This window comes from Barbus barbus (assembly GCF_936440315.1).
Source record: "Barbus barbus genome assembly, chromosome: 41".
In the NCBI taxonomy this organism is placed as follows: Eukaryota; Metazoa; Chordata; class Actinopteri; order Cypriniformes; family Cyprinidae; genus Barbus; species Barbus barbus.
The window spans coordinates 24,697,444-24,720,347 of record NC_136719.1 but is presented as its reverse complement, the minus strand read 5'-3'; the positions used below and the strand labels follow the sequence as shown (position 1 = coordinate 24,720,347).

At 33.1% G+C, this 22,904-nt stretch overlaps 1 protein-coding gene across 1 annotated transcript in view; it reads right to left on the bottom strand.

Annotated features, from left to right (window-relative positions):
• Positions 1-22,904, bottom strand: part of LOC306860946 (pleckstrin homology domain-containing family G member 4B-like) — a gene marked incomplete at both ends in the record, with an annotated part of 94,966 nt that overhangs the window by 21,502 nt on the left and 50,560 nt on the right. The window contains one exon of the mRNA XM_079402972.1: positions 4-201. Coding sequence (XP_079259098.1) covers positions 4-201 — 198 coding nt within the window. The remainder of the gene's footprint in view (positions 1-3; positions 202-22,904) is intronic.

Genomic DNA, 22,904 nt, shown 5'->3' with positions numbered 1-22,904 from the left:
CACACATGCCGCCTGCTGAACGCTCTCCAGAAGGTGCTTGGCAGGGATGAGGAAGTCGGTCAGACACTGGAGGGCGTCTCCGTGGTAACCACCCTCGATGACCTGGAAGAGCTGGCTGAGGACAGTAGAGGCCGTGACCTCAAACGGTGGATAGAGGGCGGACAGACAGCTCTGGATCGACGAGTCCAGCGACTCGGGATTCTGTAAGAACACACTGTCAGATGTAGTTCATGAAAATTATACAGAGCAAAATAAAAATATTATTTTATTAGTTTATTTATTTAAAAAAATGTTCCAGACATTTACATTACTGTTGAAATGTTTGGGGTTGATAACATTTTTAATGTTTTTGAAAAAAGTCTCTTCTGCTCACTAAGGCTGCAACAGTAATATTGTGAAATATTATTACTATTTAGAATAACTGTTTTCTATGTGAGTATATTCAAATGTAGTTTATTCATGTGATCAATGCTGAATTTATTTCAGCATCATAATTCCAGTCTTCAGTGTCCTTCAGAAATCATTCTAATATACTGATTTACTGCTCAAGAAACATTTCTGATTATTATCAATGTTGAAAAAAGTTGTGCTGCACAATATTTTTGTGGAAACTGATTCACAAAAACACAAAAACAGTCATAAGGGTCAATTTTTTTTTATTATTGAGATTTATACATCTGAATAAATAAGCTTTCCATTGTTGTATGGTTTGTTAGGAAAGGACAATATTTGGCGGAGATACAACTATTTGAAAATCTGGAATCTGAGGGTGCAAAAAATCAAAATATTGAGAAAATCGCCTTTAAAGTTGTTCAAATGAAGTTCCTAGCAATGCATATTACTAATCAAAAATAAAGTTTTCATATATTTACGGTAGGAAATTTACAAAATATAGCCATGGAACCTGATCTTTACGTAATATTTAAGAGCTGATAAAATGTAAAAACTGTAACTTGAATACAATGTAAGTCGCTTTGGATAAAAGCGTCTGCTAAATGCATAAATGTAAATGTAATATCCTAATCATTTTTGGCATCAAAGAAAATTGCTAATTTTGACCCATACAATTTATTTTTGGCTATTGCTACAAATATAGCCCAGCGACTTATGACTGGTTTTGTGGTCCATGGTCACATTTTATCTTTCAAGATTCTCAAGAAAGTTCAAAAGAACAGCATTTATTTGAAATAGAAATCCTTGTAACATTAAATGTCTTTACATAAATGCATCTCCTGCTAGATTCTGGTTCTTAAGGAAATATACATCCAGTTTTTAGTTAGCAAAACAAAATGTGCAGCTCAAACTTGCTCAGTTGATGGTTGTGAGTGTAGCAGACATACAGACAGGTGCGGTCTGGTAGATTGTGAGACGGTCCAGGGGGAGTTTTCAGGTTCTCAAATCCGACCCTTTAGTCTGTGGATCTGGATTTAGCCGCTGCTGTTTCAGCAGTGACGGGCCGCAGGGTTAATGGACATTCCTACTGTCCAGTGGGCTTAAGTATACACACACATACACATGCCATTTAAGGACAAGGTCCCAAGTGACAGGGGCCAAATTCATCAAAACACACATCTCACTCTCATTCAACCAGAAAAAGTTACAGGGAATTTTTCAGAAAACATTATGTGCAAGAAACTAATTTAATGTCAAAACGAAATAAAAATGGTCTATGTCCTTATTATTATGAATGATTCATCAGTGCACGCTATTTTAAGACAATACACTATACAGACACTTTTTAATATACTGGTCAAATGTTAGAAATTGGGTTATTTTACTTTCATATCTTTAAAGAGTTTTTTCTCCACTTCAGCAGCACTTACAAACACCAAATTTTGCAGTTTTATTCCTATCTATATTCTGAAGGTTTTTACTGTGTGGTTTGTTCATATATCATTTGCACTGATTTATATAACATTTTATTCCTAAAATGTGGTGAAAATATATTTTTTCTATATGTTTTCTGATTTATGGAGAGATATTCAGAATCCCCTCTATAAAACATTAAACTCTAATATGTCAACAAAATTAAGCAAGAATTGTGAATCTGCTTAATCCAGTGTTCAGATTCCTAAACCAGTTTTTTTCCAGTGTAAATGATTTATGTTCAGGAAATGGATGCAAATTAGTGCATTTCAATGCCTCACATGGTAAAATATGGTGATATCTATTAGTTAGTTTTGACTGCTTTTGAATGACTGTTGGTAAGGCCAGATTCCAGTTTTTTGATAAGTTTTTACAAAATCTTCCTGTAGTGTACTTTTAATAAATACTAACATAAGATGTTTGAATCAGGCTGGGACCGTGTCTTGAAGTGTGTGATGTGAGAGTGGACACGTCTGTGATACTGGATCCCGTCCTGCCAGGTGCATTTCTAACTGATCTGCATTTATGTCGAGTGAGAAACCGACGCCGCCACGTTTGAGGCTTGCTGAAATGCACTCGCAGCGACCTCCGAATCTCCTCTGACCTCAGTGGCCATCCATCAAATCACATGACTGATGTTCGGTGTGTGTGTGTTTGTGTTGCGATGTATGAGTGAACCCTAGTTTCTAGTGTCCTGTTTCTCTCTCACACAAGCAAATACGCTCAATATAAACAACAGTGTGTAGTCCACATCCAAATCCTGTCACAATTAAGCTCAGCAGAATTGAATTAATTTTAAAACGCATTTGAAACACTTTAGTTGCAGACTGAAGCAAGAACAGTTAGATTTGCATTTATATTGTAACTTTGTATTGGGTTTCAGGGTTTGCACGTGTAAAACAGTAATATGTATACACTACAATAAATGAAAAGATTATTGAAGTACGTTTTACAAGAAAATGCAAGTGTTCAATTCAATGTGTTACTTGCTGATTCTTTGTGAAATTTACTAGCAATAAGTGAAAATAGTTTCAAAATAATTCCTAAACCAGTTTTTTTCCAGTGTAAATGATTTTTGTTGTTGTATTTGTAAGTAAAGCAAACGTCATTGGAGCAAGTTTTACAAGTAAATTATATTCAAGTCTTTTTACTTCTACAAACTTTCGTATTTATTTCAGTGTTACTTCCCAAATCTTTGTCATTTGTGAAATTTACTAGCAATCTTCTATGGGAAAGTTTTTTTCAAAGGTAAATCCTACACTTATTTTATTTTTTTTCAGTTTAGTTTGTGTTGATAAAATCAGAAGTTGTGTAAATTAACATTTGTTTTTAAACCACAGCAGAATAAAATTAGTTTTAGAACCCATTTGAAACCAAATTTCACGTGTAATTCTGTGTTTTAAATGTTGTGCCTTTGAAACTATTTTCACCCAGAAATTTCTAGTAAATTTCTCCAATAATTTAAAAGCAGATCCCACATTCAGTGTACTTTGTGTCTGTAAAATTATGAACCAATTGAATAATTTGTATAGCCATTTTGCACCAATATTTTAAAACCTTGCAACAAATATTTACTTGTGTGTATTTTCTGCAATGAAAATATTTCAGGTGCAGAACATTTTAAACACCTGTAGAGGGCAGTTGCTGGAAAAGGTCAACAGATGTCACGGCCTAGCTAGCTAGCAAAGCGGCACTGGCTAAAAAAATCATAATCACAACCTGCAGCATTCAGGTCAGATGTGTAGATTTATCATTTATAAGATGCTGTTGTGTTTAACAGTTCTGTATAAGTTCTGTATTCTGTATTGAAGTTAACATTAATGTGTTTCCCTATTAGTTATTAATTTCCTTATTCTTTTATTAAAGTTAATAATACTAGTGGTGTTTGGTGGTCAAGCATCACTCTGTCTACTGCTCATATTTAAAGGGTTACTCCTCTCCAAAATGAAAATTTTGGGGTAATTATTTGGCAGTCAATGGGACAGTCACAAGCCTCCCGGTTTTCATCCAAAATATTGTGTTCCAAAGATGAACGAAGCTTTTACGGGTTTGGAACGACACGGGCGTAAGTGATTAATGACAAAATTTCATTTTGGGGTGGAGTATCCCTTTTAGGTCAATGATTTGGTTTTTAATGATAAACCCTCTAACACTGAATATTGAACTTTAGTCTAACTGACATATTTGTGATAGTGGATGATTCAAATAAAATCATAGATTTGCCATATCACAGAGTAATTTGTGGGCTCTTTCGACTTGAAACACCTTAGCTTGATGTTAAATCATTGAATTATGAATAATGATGTGTCGCAATATGCATCATATCTTGAATTACTATGCAGTATTCAGCCATAAATATATGTATGCAAAATATATATGCTAAATAATCAGCTCAATTTTTTGTTTAAACTCTGTAAATAATTTTTTTCCCATAGAAACAGTTCAAACAAAAACAACTGCAAAGTTGTTTTTTATTCAAAATATCTCTCAGTACATTACTGTATAATTTAAACATAATTTAACTGAAATTGTATTACAATAATTTTAATTATTGTTTATTTTAATTAATGCAATTTTAATTGCACTACATTTATTTATTTATTGTTTTTCAAATAAATTTCTGTAAAAGTGTCCAAATTACAAGTAATTTTACTTTTTGAAAATATCTCCCAATACATAATTTTTTAATTGTATAACTTCAAAATCATTTTATTAAAATAATATATGACATTAAATAATTAAAAAATATATTTTATTTTTTAATTAGTAACATTTTTATTTCAATAAAATGTAATTAATTTAATAAAAACTATTTTCCATTAAATCTTTGTAAAAGCATCGTTCACATTGCAAGTAATTTTATCTCTACTTTCCTTTGAAGTAAATGTAATTTCTGTCATGATCTAAACAAGTGTTCTAAGACACAGATCTGTCAAGGATTCTGTGTGTAAACACATTTCTGCGACTTGTTCTCGATTTAATTAACTTTTTAGAGTGCAACTAAACAGTATGATCTGATGCATTAGGATCGCTCGACTTTCCTCCGAGGAATGTCATCATGTGTTATGATTCACTGTCCATTTACAGACACACTGCTCTCTTCTTTCTCGTTTCCTTCAAAAAGTCCCATACGTGTAATAAAGTGATTCTATAAAATACAAATGGTGTAAAATTGTTTTGCAAAACAAAACAGCATTATAAGATCTATTTGCATTATAATAACATGGTTCATGACATTAAAGCACAGGTGCAGAAGGTCTGAAAACAGAATAGTGAGTTACCGTACCATTCTGACCAGAAGACAGCGCTTCTCCAGTTAAAGCTCCATGTCACTTTCACTGAAATCCCTTCTGAAGCAAGTAAGTGATGTATGTAGGGAAGCTGATCTATGAGAAATAAATCCATCCATTCTGTCCGAGTCCAAACCGAACACTGAATGACTCCTGTGTGTGTGTGTGTGTGTGTGTGTCTGTCTGTGAAAGTGGGCTGTCCACAGTACAGAGAAAGAGAGACTCCCTGTTATTAGAAATGTCCTTATAAAAGTAGCGTAATGCTGTTTTGAATTGATGGATGCATCAGATTCTTATACCACGAATCAAATTTCCCTTCAAAGAAAATGTCTAAAAAACATGGTAGTATCATTCTTTTATCATTTCTTCTCTCATCTGAGCTTTATTTAAAGTCAACATGAAATGGCGTTTGTGATGCATTTATTTTTCATTATTTGATTGTATTTCACTGAAAAATTTATATTTAGTGCGTATAAAAAAAAGATCACCCACGCAAGTAGCAAAACCTGTTTCACATTATTCAACTTTGATGAAAGTTTACAAAGTAATCAACTTTTTTTCACAAATGAACTGCAATAAGATAAAAAACGCTTAAGGTTTATTTTGATTTCATGTTGAATATGTAATTATTCATTCAAAAATAAGTGATTCATATTCATATTTACCATGAACATGTCTCCTTAGGTTGTATCAGCTGTTAGTTTCTGTAATTTCACAACTACTTTTTGAATCCACTTTCAAATTTGAAACATAAAAACTCAAACATAAAGGGATTTCCACAGAGAACTTTTGATTCTTTAGAAATTTAGAAAAAAACACTGTATTACTTGTTTAATATAAACTAAAAAAATATGCTGATCCGATATGAAATATCAATATCTATGATAAAACCTCAAGAAGATTTAATTGAGCACCAAAATCTGCATATTAGACTGATTTCTGAAGGATCATGTGACACTGAAGACTGGAGTAATGATGCTGAAAATTCAGTTTTGATCACAGGAATAAATTACATTTTGCAATGTATTACAATAGAAAATAGTTATTTTTAATGTAATCATATTTTACAATATTACTATTGTTACTGTATTTGTGATCAAATGAATACTTATGCATTCAGTATGTCCAAAATTGTGTAAAAATGAGACTTTAAATAGATAAAATGAAACTCTCCGACAAATGTCCTTCACGACCCCTCATAACAGCTGACCACAGTCACAGACGTGAACATCGACGAAACCCCATGAGACGAGCGGAGAGACACATTCCCCGGACAGAACCGGAACCACAGCGTTACGTAACTCACAATTACTCATGCAGTGAAAACAGAAAAACTTGCTTGGTAAATGCTGATACAGCGACAATCAATCAATCAATCAAAAAAGACACAATTTGTCATTTAACAAACAAAAGTCTGCTCTATAAACCACATTAACAAATGCAAATGTCAGTCGGATAGAGAGAGAGGGAAACATAGAGGCATTCAGCTCGTAATTTCTCTATACGTGCTGAGTGAGAAATTGCTGTTCCCTAGAGAGCCATTAGATAAATAGCAGTTAAAGATAGCAGTCATTAAACCGACCCAACCCTCCATGAGAAAGATGTGTGTGTGTGTGTGTGTGTGTGTGTGTATGTGTAACTGATACAGAGAGTTTGAACACTGATTACAGGCAGGAAACTATAGGGTCTGGACATTAGACCGTGTGTTTAAAGCAATGGTTCACCCAAAAATGAAAATTTGCTGAACGTTTACTCACTCTCAGGTCACCCAAGATGTAGATTAATTTGTTTATTTATGGGAAGAGATTAGGAGAAAAGTAGCATTACATCACTCGCTCACCAATGGATCCTCTGCAGCGAATGGGTGCCGTCAGAATGAGAGATTATCAGATGTTTGGACTCTCATTCTGACGGCACCCATTCACTGCAGAGCATCCATTGGTGGGCAAGTGATAGAATGCTACATTTCTCCAAATCTGATGAAGAAACAAACTCATCTACGTCTTGGATGGCCTGAGGGTGAGTTAACCATTGCTTTAAACACACTGTCTGATGTCCAGACCCATATAGTTACCTGCCTGTGATCTAGGTTCAGATCATTCTGACGGCACCCATTCACTGCAGAGGATCCACTGGTGAGCAAGTGATGTGATGCTACATTTCTCCAAATCTGTTTTGAAGAAACAAACCACAAACTGTGGTTGTCAAGCCATTTAAAAAAAATGTTTTACTAATCTAGTAATTTTATGCAACATGCAGTGAATATAAAACATTAACAAAATCATTTTGAATTAATTTTCATATCAGCAACAATTTATGTGCATTTATACAGTTTTTGCAATAGTCAAGCTTTTCCTTCTGTGCTTTCTTTACTATTGACAACAAGAGTTTTTTAAAGGCTTTTATGACTTTTGCAAAAAGGCAGCGTTACTGAATGATTTTGATGCTTTCATGTTGTCGACAGCAGTGGAAATCAGCCCTGTTCAGCTTCCAGCAGCAGCAGCAGCACATTTAGAGCTGATCACTGGTCCCACGCGCATCTAAACAGTCACGACCTTACACAGAAAACAATGACTGATGCGCCTCCTCTCTCTCTACAGCACGGACTCCTCAGGGGATACAGAAAATGCCACAGCGCATCTCAGGAAGCCGATCCGCGGGTCAGAGCGAGCTGTGCGGCCCCGGGCGGGTTTGTCAGCGCTGCCGTGACTGTCCTTGGCCCCGTGACAAATTCACATTATGTAAGAATGTAAACTGAAGTGAATTGACAACAGCGCTAAAGTTAGTCCTGCTGTAACCGGGGAGTCCAGACATATCATCCATCAGAGGAAGAGCGAGAAACTACGATTTCTAGAACTACTGACTTTCATCCTTACTACGATGAAATTCAGTTCATTCACATTTGACAGTGATTATGTCATGGGCTTGTATTATAGACAAGATTTTAGATTTTTTTTTTTTGAATTATTTTATAAGAAAATGTTGTACTATAACATTCACAGTGCAAACTAAAGTGAAAAAAATGGGCTATTCACACTGCAAATTTTTATTTTTATTTTTCCTCCAGTACAAACATCTAGATATTCTTAAATTAAGATACATTTCAAAATTGCTTAGGATTTTAGGTCGTTTTCTGAACAATTTATCAAAATAAAGTGATTTTGGCTTAAAAAAAAGTGCAAATGAGGTCAGAAAAACATTTAATTAAAGGGAAAACATTTATTTTTCTTACCCTAGTGGCAGACATTTTCTCTTTCTCTTGTTTTAAGCACTTAATTTTGATACATTTTTCAGAAAACAACACTTGTTATTGCATGTAGTTTTGCTTCTCAAGTAAATTTTGATTTAAGAATGTTTAGATATTTGTACTGGAAAACAAGACAAAAAATACTAAGCAAGCAAATATTTTTTTGCAGTGCAGGACTCATCATGGTTGAGATGCCGCATGCAAGTTTTATTATTCATTTCACATGACAAAAAACTAGCCAGTCTTATCAGTTCTCATTTGCACACAATATAAATGCCTTAAAGATACAGTAGCAAAATAGCCTGTTTAATTTGAAGGAGAAAATATTTTTTAAACTTAATTTCAGCTGTTTTTGAGACAAGACACTGGGCAATTTATTAGCATTGAGATACTAAATATAGCTTTAATTAATATTTTGAATTAGTTTTCACTTATATATTTTTATTTTTAGTTTTAGTAATTTAGTTTTGTGTTTTTGTATTTTCCTCATTGTCTTAAATATGTCTCTCTATATATATTTTTTTAAAATATGAACTGAGTGAATATGAGAAATGTTGCATTGGTAGTTAGAGGAAATAAAAATATTTAATAAGTGTTTTTTTTTTTTTTTTAGTTTTATTTTATTTCAGTTAAAGTTAATCTTATTTCAAGTAATGAAAGTTTGATATACATATATATAATGGTTTTTGTTTTGGTTAACTACAATAACCTTGGAAAGATGCATTGTAAGTTTGTATAGATGTGTATAAGTTCACATTTATATTTTAAGGGGTATTTGAATCAAGAAAGGAAGTTCAAAATGTTTATAATTAAAGCTTGAACATTATGTTAAATATCTTCTTTTGTGTTTCACAGAAAAATAAAAAAATCACAGGTTTGGAATGAAATAAGGGTGAGCAAATGATGCCAGTTTTTGGGTAAACTAACTCCCAAATCTGAATCATTTTTGGTGTTTAGAAAGATGGTGATTGACATGATTGACAAACCCCTTTGTGAAGCTGGGTCATTCAGCTGTTTGAGTAACGCTCACAGCGGGTGTTTGGATGATAAACAGAGTGATCAGCCTCGGCGTGAGCTAATCACAGATCCCACTGTAATTCCTGACTGTTGATGAGTGCACGGATCTGAAATCATAATCCTCAGGGATGTTAATATTACAGGCAGTAATGCGACACACGGCGGGAATGTTACATTTACTCATCTGTCTCCTGCTGCCCTGCCATTCGTTTGAGAGACACGTGCTATTTTCACTCACGGTGAGCAGAGGTACTCGTCTATCAGAGATTACTTGAGCTGGTTATCATGGCCATTTTTCACGTAATGAGATACTTTACAACATCCGCATGTGTTTGTGTGGCACTCTGGGCTTCGGTTGTTCTCTTCTGAGGTTTAGTTTTGATTTTTTCTGAGATCAAATCTCAACTCAAATTAAATTACTTTTTACAATATAATCTCATAGAAAACAGTTCCATGCAGTGCTTAGCAACACTCAAAACACTCTGCCAGGGTGGTGCAAAAATCAGAAACATTGCCTCTTTTTCAAATCATTAGTGTGAATTTGAATTAGCCTCAACCCACAGGAAGTTGAACTGGAATTGAATTTGGAATGACAGGAAGAAGAATTTACTCAATTGCAGTTCAAAGAAACCTTTGTTAAATCCTTGTTTAAGCAACATTTAAAGTTTGCCTTGACGAACTTCACTTTTCTTAGTAACAGTTACATATCCGTTCGAAGTAATGGCACTTCATATAACGTTATCCAAAGAAACAAGTGTTAATGATAAATCCCCTGTGTTGTTTGTACTGGCTACTGTATACAGGCCACCAGGGCACCATACAGACTTTTTTAAAGAATTTGCTGATTTTCTATCTGAGATAAAGATAAAGTCCTAATTGCTGGTGATTTTAATATCCATGTTGATAATGAAAGAGATTCGTTGGGATCAGCATTTATAGACATTCTAAACTCCATTGGTGTTAAACAACACGTTTCAGGACCTACTCATTGTCGAAATCATACTCTAGATTTAATACTGTCATATGGAATTGATGTCAGTGGTGTTGAAATATTGCAGCAGAGCGAAGATATCTCAGATCATTATCTAGTTTTGTGTATATTCCACATAGCTAAAGCTGTGAAGTCAACTCCTTGTTACAAATATGGTAGAACCATCACATCTACCACAAAAGACTGCTTTATAAATAATCTTCCTGACTTATCTCAATTCCTCAGCATATCCAATATCTCAGAACAACTTGATGATGTAACGGAAACTATGGACTCTCTCTTTTCTAGCACTTTAGATATGGTTGCTCCTTTACGCTTAAGGAAGATTAAGGAAAAGAGTGCAACACCGTGGTATAATGAGCACACTCGGGCCCTAAAGAGAGCAGCCCGGAAAATGGAGCGCAGCTGGAGAAAAACAAAAGTGGTATTTCGTATTGCTTGGCGGGAAAATACTCTCTCCTATAGGAAAGCCTTAAAACAGCTAGATCAGCTTACTTTAAGTCTCTTTTAGAAGAAATCAAACACAACCCCAAGTATTTATTCAATACAGTGGTTAAATGAACAAAAAAATATAACATCAGCAGGTGCAGACATTACCCAGCAGCACAGTAGTAATGACTTTATGAACTACTTTACTTCCAAGATCGAAACTATTAGAGATAAAATTGTAACCATGCAGCTGTCAGCCACAGTATCGCATCAGATCTATTGGAAATGAAGAATTGTATAAACTTGTTAAATCATCTAAACCAACAACCTGTATTTTAGACCCTGTTCCATCTAAGCTCCTAAAAGAGGTGCTTCCAGAAGTAATAGATCGTCTTCTGAATATTATTAACTCATCATTGTCATTAGGATATACCCCAAAAACCTTCAAACTGGCTGTTATTAAGCCTCTCATTAAAAAAACACAACTTGACCCCAAATAATTAATTAATTACAGACCGATCTCGAATCTCCCTTTTCTATCAAAGATATTAGAAAAGATAGTATCATCACAAATATGTTCCTTCTTAGAGAAAACTGATATATGTGAGGATTTCCAGTCAGGTTTTAGACCATATCATAGTACTGAAACTGCTCTCATTAGAGTTACAAACGACCTGCTTTTATCATCTGATCGTGGTTGTATCTCTCTATTAGTGCTACTGGATCTTAGCGCCACGTTTGACACTATCGACCACAGCATTCTTTTAAACAGACTAGAAAATTATGTTGGCATTAGAGGAAGTGCACTGGCATGGTTCAAATAGTACTTATCTGACCGCCATCAATTTGTGGCAGTAAATTAAGAGGTAGTATTGAGTATAGAGTACCTCAAGGCTCAGTACTTGGCCCCTTACTTTTCACGCTTTAAATGTTACCCTTGGGAGATATCATTAGGAAACATGGTGTTAGCTTTCACTGTTATGCTGATGATACCCAGCTCTATATGTCATCGCGACCTGATGAAACTTACCAATTTGCAAAACTAACGGACTGTATAGTTGATATCAAAAACTGGATGACTAGCTATTTCTTACTGCTAAATTCAGAAAAAAACAGAGGTGTTAATTATTGGACCAAAAACTTTTGCATGTAATAACCTAGATCACCGTCTAATACTTGATGGCTGCTCTGTAAATTATTCGTCATCAGTTAGGAACCTAGGCGTACTTTTTGATAGCAATCTTTCCTTCGAAAAACATGTTTCTAGCATTGTAAAACTGCATTTTCCATCTTAAAAATATATCTAAATTACGACCTATGCTCTCAATGTCAAATGCAGAAACATTAATTCATGCATTCATGACCTCGAGGCTAGATTATTGTAATGCTTTATTGGGTGGTTGCTCTGCACGTTTAATAAACAAACTCCAGCTGGTTCAAAATGCAGCAGCTAGAGTTCTTACTAGAACCAGGAAGTATGACCACATTATCCCGGTTCTGTCAACACTGCACTGGCTCCCTATTAAACATCGTATACATTTTAAGATCTTGCTATTTACCTTTAAGGCCCTGAATGGTTTGGCACCTCAGTATTTGAGTGAGCTCTTATCGCATAATAGTCCTTCACGTCCACTGCGATCTAAAAACCCTGGCCATTTGATAATACCTAGAATATCAAAATCGACTGCGGGCGGGAGATCGTTTTCCTATTTAGCACCCAAACTCTGAAACAATCTACCTAACACTGTTCGGGAAGCAGACACACTCTGTCAGTTTAAATCTAGATTAAAGACCCATCTCTTTAACCTGGTTTACACATAATACACTATCGCATTTCTATAATTCAAATCCGTTAAAGGATTGTTAGGCTGCATTAATTAGGTCAACCAGAACTGGGAACACTTCCCAAAACATCAAATGTACTTGTTACATCATTAGAAGAATGGCATCTACGCTAATATTAGTCTGTTTCTTTCTTATTCTGAGGTCACCATAGCCACCCAGATCCAGTCCGTATCCAGATCAGATGGTGGATCAGCACCTAGAGATGACCTCTACAGCCCTGAGCGTCAGCGGAGATAGATAGCCATTAGGACAAGACCAGAGGAACCAGATGAAAATTCTTAGCTGAACTGGAACTTAAAAGGTTGTCAGATTATTTTCTAGTCCAAATCTTATCAGTTTCTTTGAGGGAAATGACAAAAGAATGAAAAAAGTTTCATTACTGTCCTGTATGATGGCATCAGTTGTTCTGCCATTCATAATTTGCCTTAAATGTACCTCCACACTCAAATTCTGCAGTCTTTGAACATGAGACTTGAGACGTTATCTTGTTCATGTTCACCTCTCATTCTTCGAGTCTTTTGGACACATATTAATGTCACATGTCAATTCCATGGTCCCTGCGACCCCAGACAGTGCTGAGGGTCTGCAGACAGACGGCTCTACAGCTGCAAACACAACAACAAACAGCTGAGCCACAGACATAAAGACAAGAACAGCTGAACTACTGCTCTCTGATGGACAGATCACATTGTTTTCTCTATAGGGAAACTGATATATACAGTAACAATTCTGATTGGTGGATCTCTGTTTGGTAGATCGTCGCAAACAATCATGATGAACGAGCCATGTACTCCAATAAAGCACTGTGAGTCTAGTTAGTCTCCCAATATATTCACAATAAATAAAAACATAAGTATATTATATTTAATGTTAAATTATTTTTTATGTAAATTTGTGTGTTTAAATATAGTTTAAATGTCTGTGTTGAGTTTCTGTTTTTGACCTAGTTTTTGTCTTGTTAAGTTCATCGTCACCACCTGTTGTTTCATTAATTATCCCATAAGCCCCTGGGTTTATAAGTCCTGAGTTTTCCCCATTTCAGTTGTTAGTTATTGTCTATGCTACACGTTTTTGAGTGCACTGTTATTAAAGACTGTTATTTTGGATTATCTTTGCCTGATCTCATCTTCCTCCTTGACTAATTATGCTTAGACAATTAGAACAACTTTTAATAAATTTAAAATATATTGTTTTTATTCCTATAAGCAATGGCCCATGGCTTTTAATGCAATACGTAATTAACATTTTTCTAACAATTTACTTCAAATCAAGTTTATTCTGTAATTTTGCGATTTGTTTTTAGAACTAAAACATTACTGCAGATTTTTAATCAAATCCCTATAAATATATAGCAAAACTGCTGAAAAGGCTCTTTTGCGCTTCATAGAGTTTGAGGTTAATGTGCTGCTAATCTATCAGATCAGATCAATCAGAGCAGCAGACATTCACACTCCAGCAAACACCTACAAATATGGATGTTGTGTTTCGTTGAGTCTGTGACCTAATACATTTCATAATTCATCTTTTTTCACTTACTAATAGATCGTTTCCTGACCTTTTGACTCTTTGACCTTTATGTATATTTCCACTGATAGTGCAGATAACAACTTGAAACTAGCAGAATCATGTGGAATAATGTATAAATATTATAGAAAAATTAAAATATAGGTTCACCATCTGATCATCTGCTTTCAAAAAACAGAAGCATCAACGGTCAGCCGTGATCGTTCTCACAATAAACTTTCATTTCATCCTGTTACATAATGAAGCCTCTGTATCATTTATTTACAGAACAGCCTCGAGGAGAACATTTTATTTCCTTCTCATCTTGTCTTGCTTTTTTCTTTATTAAGATGATACACTATGCTGTCGTTTGGTTTGGTGTTATGTTGTTTTCTGTTTCCTCTCCTTATATAATTTTTAGTTAAGTTGTAAAGTCATTATTAAGGATGTTTATCTAAATCAAGCAGTTTGGTTTCTTGACAAAGCATTACGTGTACCATGAATAATCAGTTTACAAGTAAATCAATATTTGTGCCTAAACGTTGCAGGTGTTTTTGTGCCTCTACATTTCTTCTTTCCAGCACAGGACCCTCTTATTATCAAGAATCATTTTGGCTGTAAATGTGATGAACTGGCCTCCTGATCAAGCCGTTTCCTCAGTAAGACTTATTATTTTTGAAATCTTACTAACCCTACATTTTTAAATAGTAGGGTACTGCATGTGTTTCTTTGGAGATTTAAAAGTTCTTGACCCCTTATTATAGGTTTTTTATTGGTTCTTCAGATCAGTATTGCACTTGCTTTTCTAGAGAACTAGAGAATAAAAAGTAATATTTTCACCTTAATCTTTTGTCATCAGGCTGTAAAGCTCCTGTTTTGGTTTTTATTGGAGTCTTTACATTTTTGTAGTATGTTGCTTGTATTTGTTTAGCTGCCTCTTTGTTTTATGAGTCACATAAACTGGCACCTGTTTTACAAAGAAAAAGAGACTATGTTCAGAATCTCATGTTCAGAATTTCTGCAGTATATAGTATGAATATTGTGCATATGTGCAGTTTTCTGCATGCATTGTAACACCCCTTAAAAATATCAGGCTTTAGGATACTTTAAAAGAGTAGTTATTATGGAAATAAAAATAAAAATATATTAGTAAGTGTGAATTGATTGTAATGATTTTGGACACTTAATTGCAATTAATTGATAATGCATTGGAGTTTAACTTTATATTAACTTAAGAGTGTTTTTTGACATACTTAAGTACATCTCTATATAGGTTCATATGTAGTTTTATATGTAGTTTTATAGTTACTTTGAAATATGGTTAAAGTGTACTGCTGACAAGAGCAGAGCATTTTAAATACAATTAAGCACACTTCTTTTTCTCAAGAGGTTGCCTACATGATACCGGAATGCCATTTACTAAATTAAACATAGTGAAATGTGATTGTGTGATGATCAAGCATGTATACTGCTGTTTGAAATCATTACATCATGTGTACTCCTACTTTTTTTAAAAGTAGTATTTAGCATGGTGTGCAGTATGCAGTAGGCTAGTACTGCATTCTGATCATAGCTGAGAGCGAGAGGGAAAACCGCAAAATGGGTAAAAAGCAAACGGCTCACAAGAGCAATCAATCGTCATTACTCGGACAGAAGCGCTCTCTCTCTGGGAAAGCAGATGAGGCTCTGAAGACACATTAGTGTGTAATGTACCTTCACTGTGTCATAAACAAACAAGCCTCTTCAGACAAACACACAAGGCATTTTCTCGTTTTACTGACTACAGCAAACCATCGTAATGAAGCTTTAAACTCTCATTCCAGAATCACTGGAGCGTTTGAGTGCTTTAACCCTGTAGAGCCCGACATATGACATTTTTTTATTTTTTTTTAATGGAACACTGTATTGAACCTTTAGACATTTAATATAAATATAAAAAGTTTGCATGTGTTTTTTGAGTATCATATTTGATACATCAGGCATTTATGGCACATAATATCACAGTATACTTACATAAAATGATATAAATATCTGTTGTCACTCTGTGTCTCCCAATAATATGTCTTAGTAAGATATTAAAAATGCTTAATTTTGTAATCAAAACATATAATACAATACAATGATAATTGAAAGAGGAACAAATAAACGCTCCTCAAAATCCTGATTGATCATATTTCATACATTTGAACACATCATCTTAAAATATTACTGGCAATATAAAAGTTATTCTTGTATTTTCTTTATAAACATTTCACAGCAAAAGGACATGTGAGGTACGAGCTGAAGGTGGACGTTTGTACAATTATAAAAGGCCTTTTATTTGGTAAAAAGTCTAAACTATCAATCAGATGACAGAAGGCATGTAGTATATTGTGTGTGACAGGTGTTATAAATGGATCAAATGTGGTACAGCAGTCAGCAGTATGTCTGCTCTTTCAGGAGGCAATACTGTATGAATAATTAGGCTTCATTCTGGGGTCGTTTATTAGAAATAATCTAACAACTGTAAAGGGTTTTACAGCCTGATAAGAGAAACTCATTTCTAATGAAAACCATCTATGAATTGTTGCCTCAACAGACCTAAAAATGCTGATCTGAGGAACCCAATAACCATACAACCAACTAAGGATCTCTAGTGGAGCCAAAAATTATTGTTTGAAAATTGGCTGAAAAGGGTTATTTGAGTCAATAATAAAAAATCCATCTCCCGTTGTTTTCTCACATTAAAATTCACCAACATACATGGTTTTATTTCTTCTTGACTCTTTTGGCTTTTAACCAGTGTTTGATCTGTGCAGATTTCTCTCCTGATTCAGACCAGTGGACTTTTCACTGGAGAACGCATTATTATGGATTATTATGGATAGAGGACTCTCTCTCGTTTTAACCGAAAGCAACATTTTTAAAAACACTTTTGTTTCTTACAAACACACACACACACACACACACACAGCTTTTCACTTCACAAGCCGTTAACTGATGGACTGGAGTGGTGTGGATTACTTGTGGATTATTGTGATGTTTTTATCAGCTGTTTGGACTCTTATTCTGATGGCACCCATTCACTCTATGGTAATTTTTGGGTGAGCTATTCCTAAATCATCTGTATGACATAAGTTTGTCATTTTTTTTGTGTATTCAACAACTTTTTGCATTGCATCATTTACTTTTTCAGTATCCCATGGTGCAAAATATAATATTTTATATTGAAAAGGAGATATTATTATTTAGATTATAAGATGTTATATTATATTATATAGCAAATATCAATGTTTTCTTAACATAAATGGTAACCATTTATGTTTTACAGTAATATCACTCTATGAATAATTGGCTTTCATTAACTTTTTCAGGATGAAGATGGATGGCAGGTTTTTTTTTTTTTTGTTTGTTTTTTGCGGCAGCATACATTTCTGCCCCAGAAATGAACCTAGTGCTGACAAATCTGTGTAAACGCTCAGCAGATCTTTGAAGAGCAGGTATAAACCTTCATACCAAAAGCCAGTAAACATTACTACAACAGGTGAAGGATGCAACCAATAAAAGCCCAGTAAATAGTGCTCCAGATCCAGTAGTGAGTGATAAACGCACGAGCTGAAGTTCAGTTGATGTTTCTCAGCACCTGTGCTGCTCATGTCACAGCGCTGCTATTTTTGACCCTTCCTGATTCACTCCAGGACGCTTTTACTCCTCCTGCCAGTACCTCCTAGAGCTCAAAATCACTGGCGCAAACATTTGTGTGCCAAATATCATTTGTGAGATAGCATCACAGTTTAATTTACGTTTTATCTGTCACTCAGCTGGCAAACAGCGATATGACTGCCAGACTGTTAGAATGTGAAAATTACCCAAAGCATGTGAGAAAACATCAACTTTACCAAACTGAAACTGCAGAAGAAGACTAGTAAATACCCAGTTAACATGTTTCGGATTTTTCAACAACAGCTTTGTTGACATTCATATAAATAGCCACAATATTTTCTGTCATTTACACAACTTGGTTTTGAGTTTCAAGTAAATTAAAGGATGAAGACCTGCAATAAACATTGCATTGAACATTGTCACCAATATGATTTGACTGAAAACTTTAAGGTAGCAATTAAACGTTAAAGTTTTCAGTTAAATGTATTTCTTGAGCACATTTCACTATAACAAACAACAGTGCAAGATGCTTAAGGAATGATAAGTTCATGCACATACAAAGAGTTTAAATTTCAAACATTGGAATGATTGGAATCTTTTGATATTTGGAGGTTAATGTGCATCAATCTTGTGAAACGTTCAAATTAATTCAAGTTACTTTAACGCGTTTTTAGGATTCCAAACTCTTCTACGCGCGAATAATATTCCGATTTATCCACCGGCCTTAAATGGTTTTAACATCAAAAGTTCAAGAACATTTTAAGACACCGTCATAAATGAAATGTAATAAACACTTCAGCTTGTGCGTTTGCGCGTCTTACCGGAATCGCGCGTCGGAGACTCCAGGCTCCCTCTGCGTGTCTTAATCTCGAGTGGAGTGAGACGGTCGGTCAGGTCAGTCAGAGGTGTGAGAATGTGAAAGCGAAGCTCGTGACTCTGAAGTGCTCATCAATAATGATGTGGCTGACAGCAGCTGCTGTTCGGCTCCGGGTCTGTGCCAATCACAAAAATAGAAGTTTTTAAAAATATAAATATATCTAATATTATATTAGTATGGTTTATACTAGAATTATTGAATGAATTATGTATACATACACAATATTAATATTCTAAATATTGAATTATAGGCTAGATATTTACAAATAAATACTTGATAATGATACTTTTAATAAAAAAAACGAAGTAAAGGCTGATTATTATTACTGATAATTTACTAGAATTAAGATATATTAATATGATCATAATATGTATTTTAATGTTTATGTATTAGTTTAATCTTGAACTAATTATATAATTATATTTATGAATTAATATAATAAATACAATAAATCCACGAATTTACAGAATAAATTACTAATTTAAATAAATTATAGATATGATAAATTACAGGTATTTCATACTTTTATAAAAACATATAGGCTAATTATTATAATAATTATTATTTACTAGAATTAGGCTGTATTAATATTATAGTATATATTAAATATAACATTAATGTAGTTTAAAGTATAATTATTGAATGTATTAAAAACTCTTGCATGATTAATAATTATATTTATACATTTTAATATATACAATAAATGCACTATAATTAACCATTTTAATTTCAAATAATAAATCAAATATTATTGCAAACAAATGATGAGTTTAATACTTTCATGAGCAAAATAATTTATGTGTAGCCTAAGTATTATTATTATTTATTAGAATTACAATAGTGTATATGTATTATATAATAATTACAAATATTTATATAATTAATATAATAATATGCAGTTAATGCACTATAATTGGCAAAATATTTTCAATAAGTTATTCATCATTTTAAATAATTATAGATATTTGCAAGTATGTAATACTTTTATAAGCAAAATATTTTTGTTTTAGACTAATTATTATAATTATGATTATTTACTATAATTTCAGTATTTAGCATGCAGAAAATTAATTTCTCATAGAAGCATTCAGCTTACCATCCAGAGCATTATTTTTTACCGTATGAAAAATGAACATCATGCAGTAAGTTATATGCAAAAATCCGGCTCTATTTCCCCTAGTTTATTTGTAGGCCAGGTTTGTCTGAGGAACTTGCCCCACATATAAACTGAATTCCTAATGAGTGACATACCATATATCCCAGATGAACGCTCTGGATTCAGCAGCACAAGAACATCTCTCTCATATGTCTGTTTTGTTTGTGTATAATGTAATTAGGACGAACAAGCTCTTCCGTCATGACTTATAATGAAAACAGCTCATGGCTCAGAGCAAAGCGGGCTATTTAGATCATGTTTACATCACAAATGGATTCTTCTCTTTTATTTATTTGATTATTATTAGTCTCCCAGCTATAAGTACATGGTTCATCCCAGTGTTATTTTAGTATCCTTGAGATACTATAGTTTTTTTATTACTATTTTGAATTTTGCCATTTTAATTTGCATTATTATTATTATTATTTAAACTAGACATTGTTCATTTCAGTTTTCTCCATCATCTGTGATATTCAATATTCCAGTAGGTGGCGCTGTGAAATCACACATTAGATCTGACTCCAGTGTCTCAGCAGTATAATTCATATTCATAAGCGTCTATCCTGTAAAGGTGTCAGTGTTCTCTCCCAGTGAAGCTGTTCATTAAATACATCTTCCTTTCATTTATATATTCATGATATTTGCATGGCACTATTCACATGTATTTTCAATTTCTCCCCTCACAGTAAACGTACCGTAATTTAAATCCCATAACCAGACTATTATAATATCAACAGAAGGGTTTCAGATGAACAGAGATTGAATGTAAAAGACAGAATGGTCACTTGTATCGCATCAGCCTTCATCGTCATATAAGCAATCTTGTGTGTGTATATTAATATGATTAAATGTGTTTTAAATATTATGATATTTACAAAATGTCTACTATAATGATTGAATTAACAATTATAAATATTCATATATCAATATATGTAATAAATGCACTATATTTAATCTTTAAATAAATCAGTAAAAAATTTAGTATGAATTAATAATTATAAATATTACATAAATATGCGATATACAATAAATGCACAAATTGTAAATTACTAAACAAAATCTTATAAACAATATATTTGTAATATATATTTAATATTATGAGTCATATATTTGTAAATAAATTACAAGTAGTTAATACTTTTATAAACAATAATGATTATTATGTATGGGCTAATTATTTATTATAATTAGGCTATATTAATATTATAATAGTATACTGTAGATCTATTTTAGCTGATTAATATATAATTCTTGAATGAATTAATAATTACATTTTTATTTTTATTTATAATTTTAATTAATAATTTTAATGATTTATAACGTAATATAAACAATGAATTCATTATAAGTTCACCAAATATTTTAATAAATTATTCATGATTTTAAATAATAAATTATAGATATTTGCAAATAAATTTCAAGTATTTAATACTGTACTTTTTTTAGAAACAAAATAATTGTGTTATGTATGAGCTAATTATTATTATGATTATTTACCAGGATTTCTAGAATGAATAATAATAATAATAATAATAGTAATAAAATATATTAAACATAAAAGACAGAACAGTCTTTAGTAGCTGCTCAGTTTCAGTCTGTTTTATGATCACACAATAACATCCAGCTTAATTCTCTATATATTTACAAAACCTCACAAGACAAGCGGTCATAAATCGTCCCGGTGTAACGACAACACGTCTCACTTTTACTGCATCCAGTCCTGAAATATAGCTCCGTCCGGCCTGTGAAGGGAACGCTCAGATGGAGTTTGCTTTATCTTTATCAGTGTTTGATAAACATTTTACATTAATATAGCACACATGCATTATTGTCTCAGTAACATACATCAGTCAAGCTGCTGATAGAGTTACCTGCATGTGTTATTATTTTGGTAAATAAATACAAAATGATTCAATAACCCCCTAAACTATTTTTAGTCCCACATTGGCTCTAAATATATGATTACAATTGTTCCAACCAGATGCCTGCTGTGTCTTATCAGCTGTGTTGTTAAATGAGCTGCATCTGATCATGTGGAGGGTTTCACAGTGATTCATAGTCCTCTGAGCTTCAGGAACCAGAACACCAGCTGAGATTCAAACACTGATAAAGATAAAGCAAACTCCATCTGAGCGTTCCCTTCACAGGCCGGACGGAGCTATATTTCAGGACTGGATGCAGTAAAAGCGAGACGTGTTGTCGTTACACCGGGACGATTTATGACCGCTTGTCTTGTGAGGTTTTGTAAATATATAGAGAATTAAGCTGGATGTTATTGTGTGATCATAAAACAGACTGAAACTGAGAAGCTACTAAAGACTGTTCTGTCTTTTATGTTTAATATATTTTATTACTATTATTATTATTATTCCATTCTAGAAATCCTGGTAAATAATCATAATAATAATTAGCCCATACATAACACAATTATTTTGTTTCTAAAAAAGTACAGTATTAAATACTTGTAATTTATTTGCACATATCTATAAATTATTATTTAAAATCATGAATAATTTATTAAAATATTTGGTGAACTTATAATGAATTCATTGTTTATATTACTTTATAAATCATTATTAATTCATTCAAGAATTATATATTAGACTATATACTATAATATACGCTTTGGATAAAAAGCGTCTGCCAAATGACTAAATGTAACTAAATATTGCCCTATTATAAAGGACAATATTTCAATATTTGAAGGCCCCTCTAGATATTATGCTATAATGATGAAGCTTCATACTTTTTTAAACAGAAACTATTAGTAGCATTATAGTAAAAACAATAATAATAATAATAGTAAAAAAAAAAAAAACAAACAAAACAAAAAAAAATATATAAATGGTTATACTTCATTTTAAGGTGTCCTTCTTACAGTGTAATTATACATTTAAGTACTGAGTGATATTAATTAACTGCATGCACTTACTATATGGTTAGGGTTAGGATTAGGGTTTGGTTTAGGATTACTGCATGTAATTATGCATAATTTATTGTTATTATAATAGTAAGTTTATTTAACGTGTAACAAGGACACC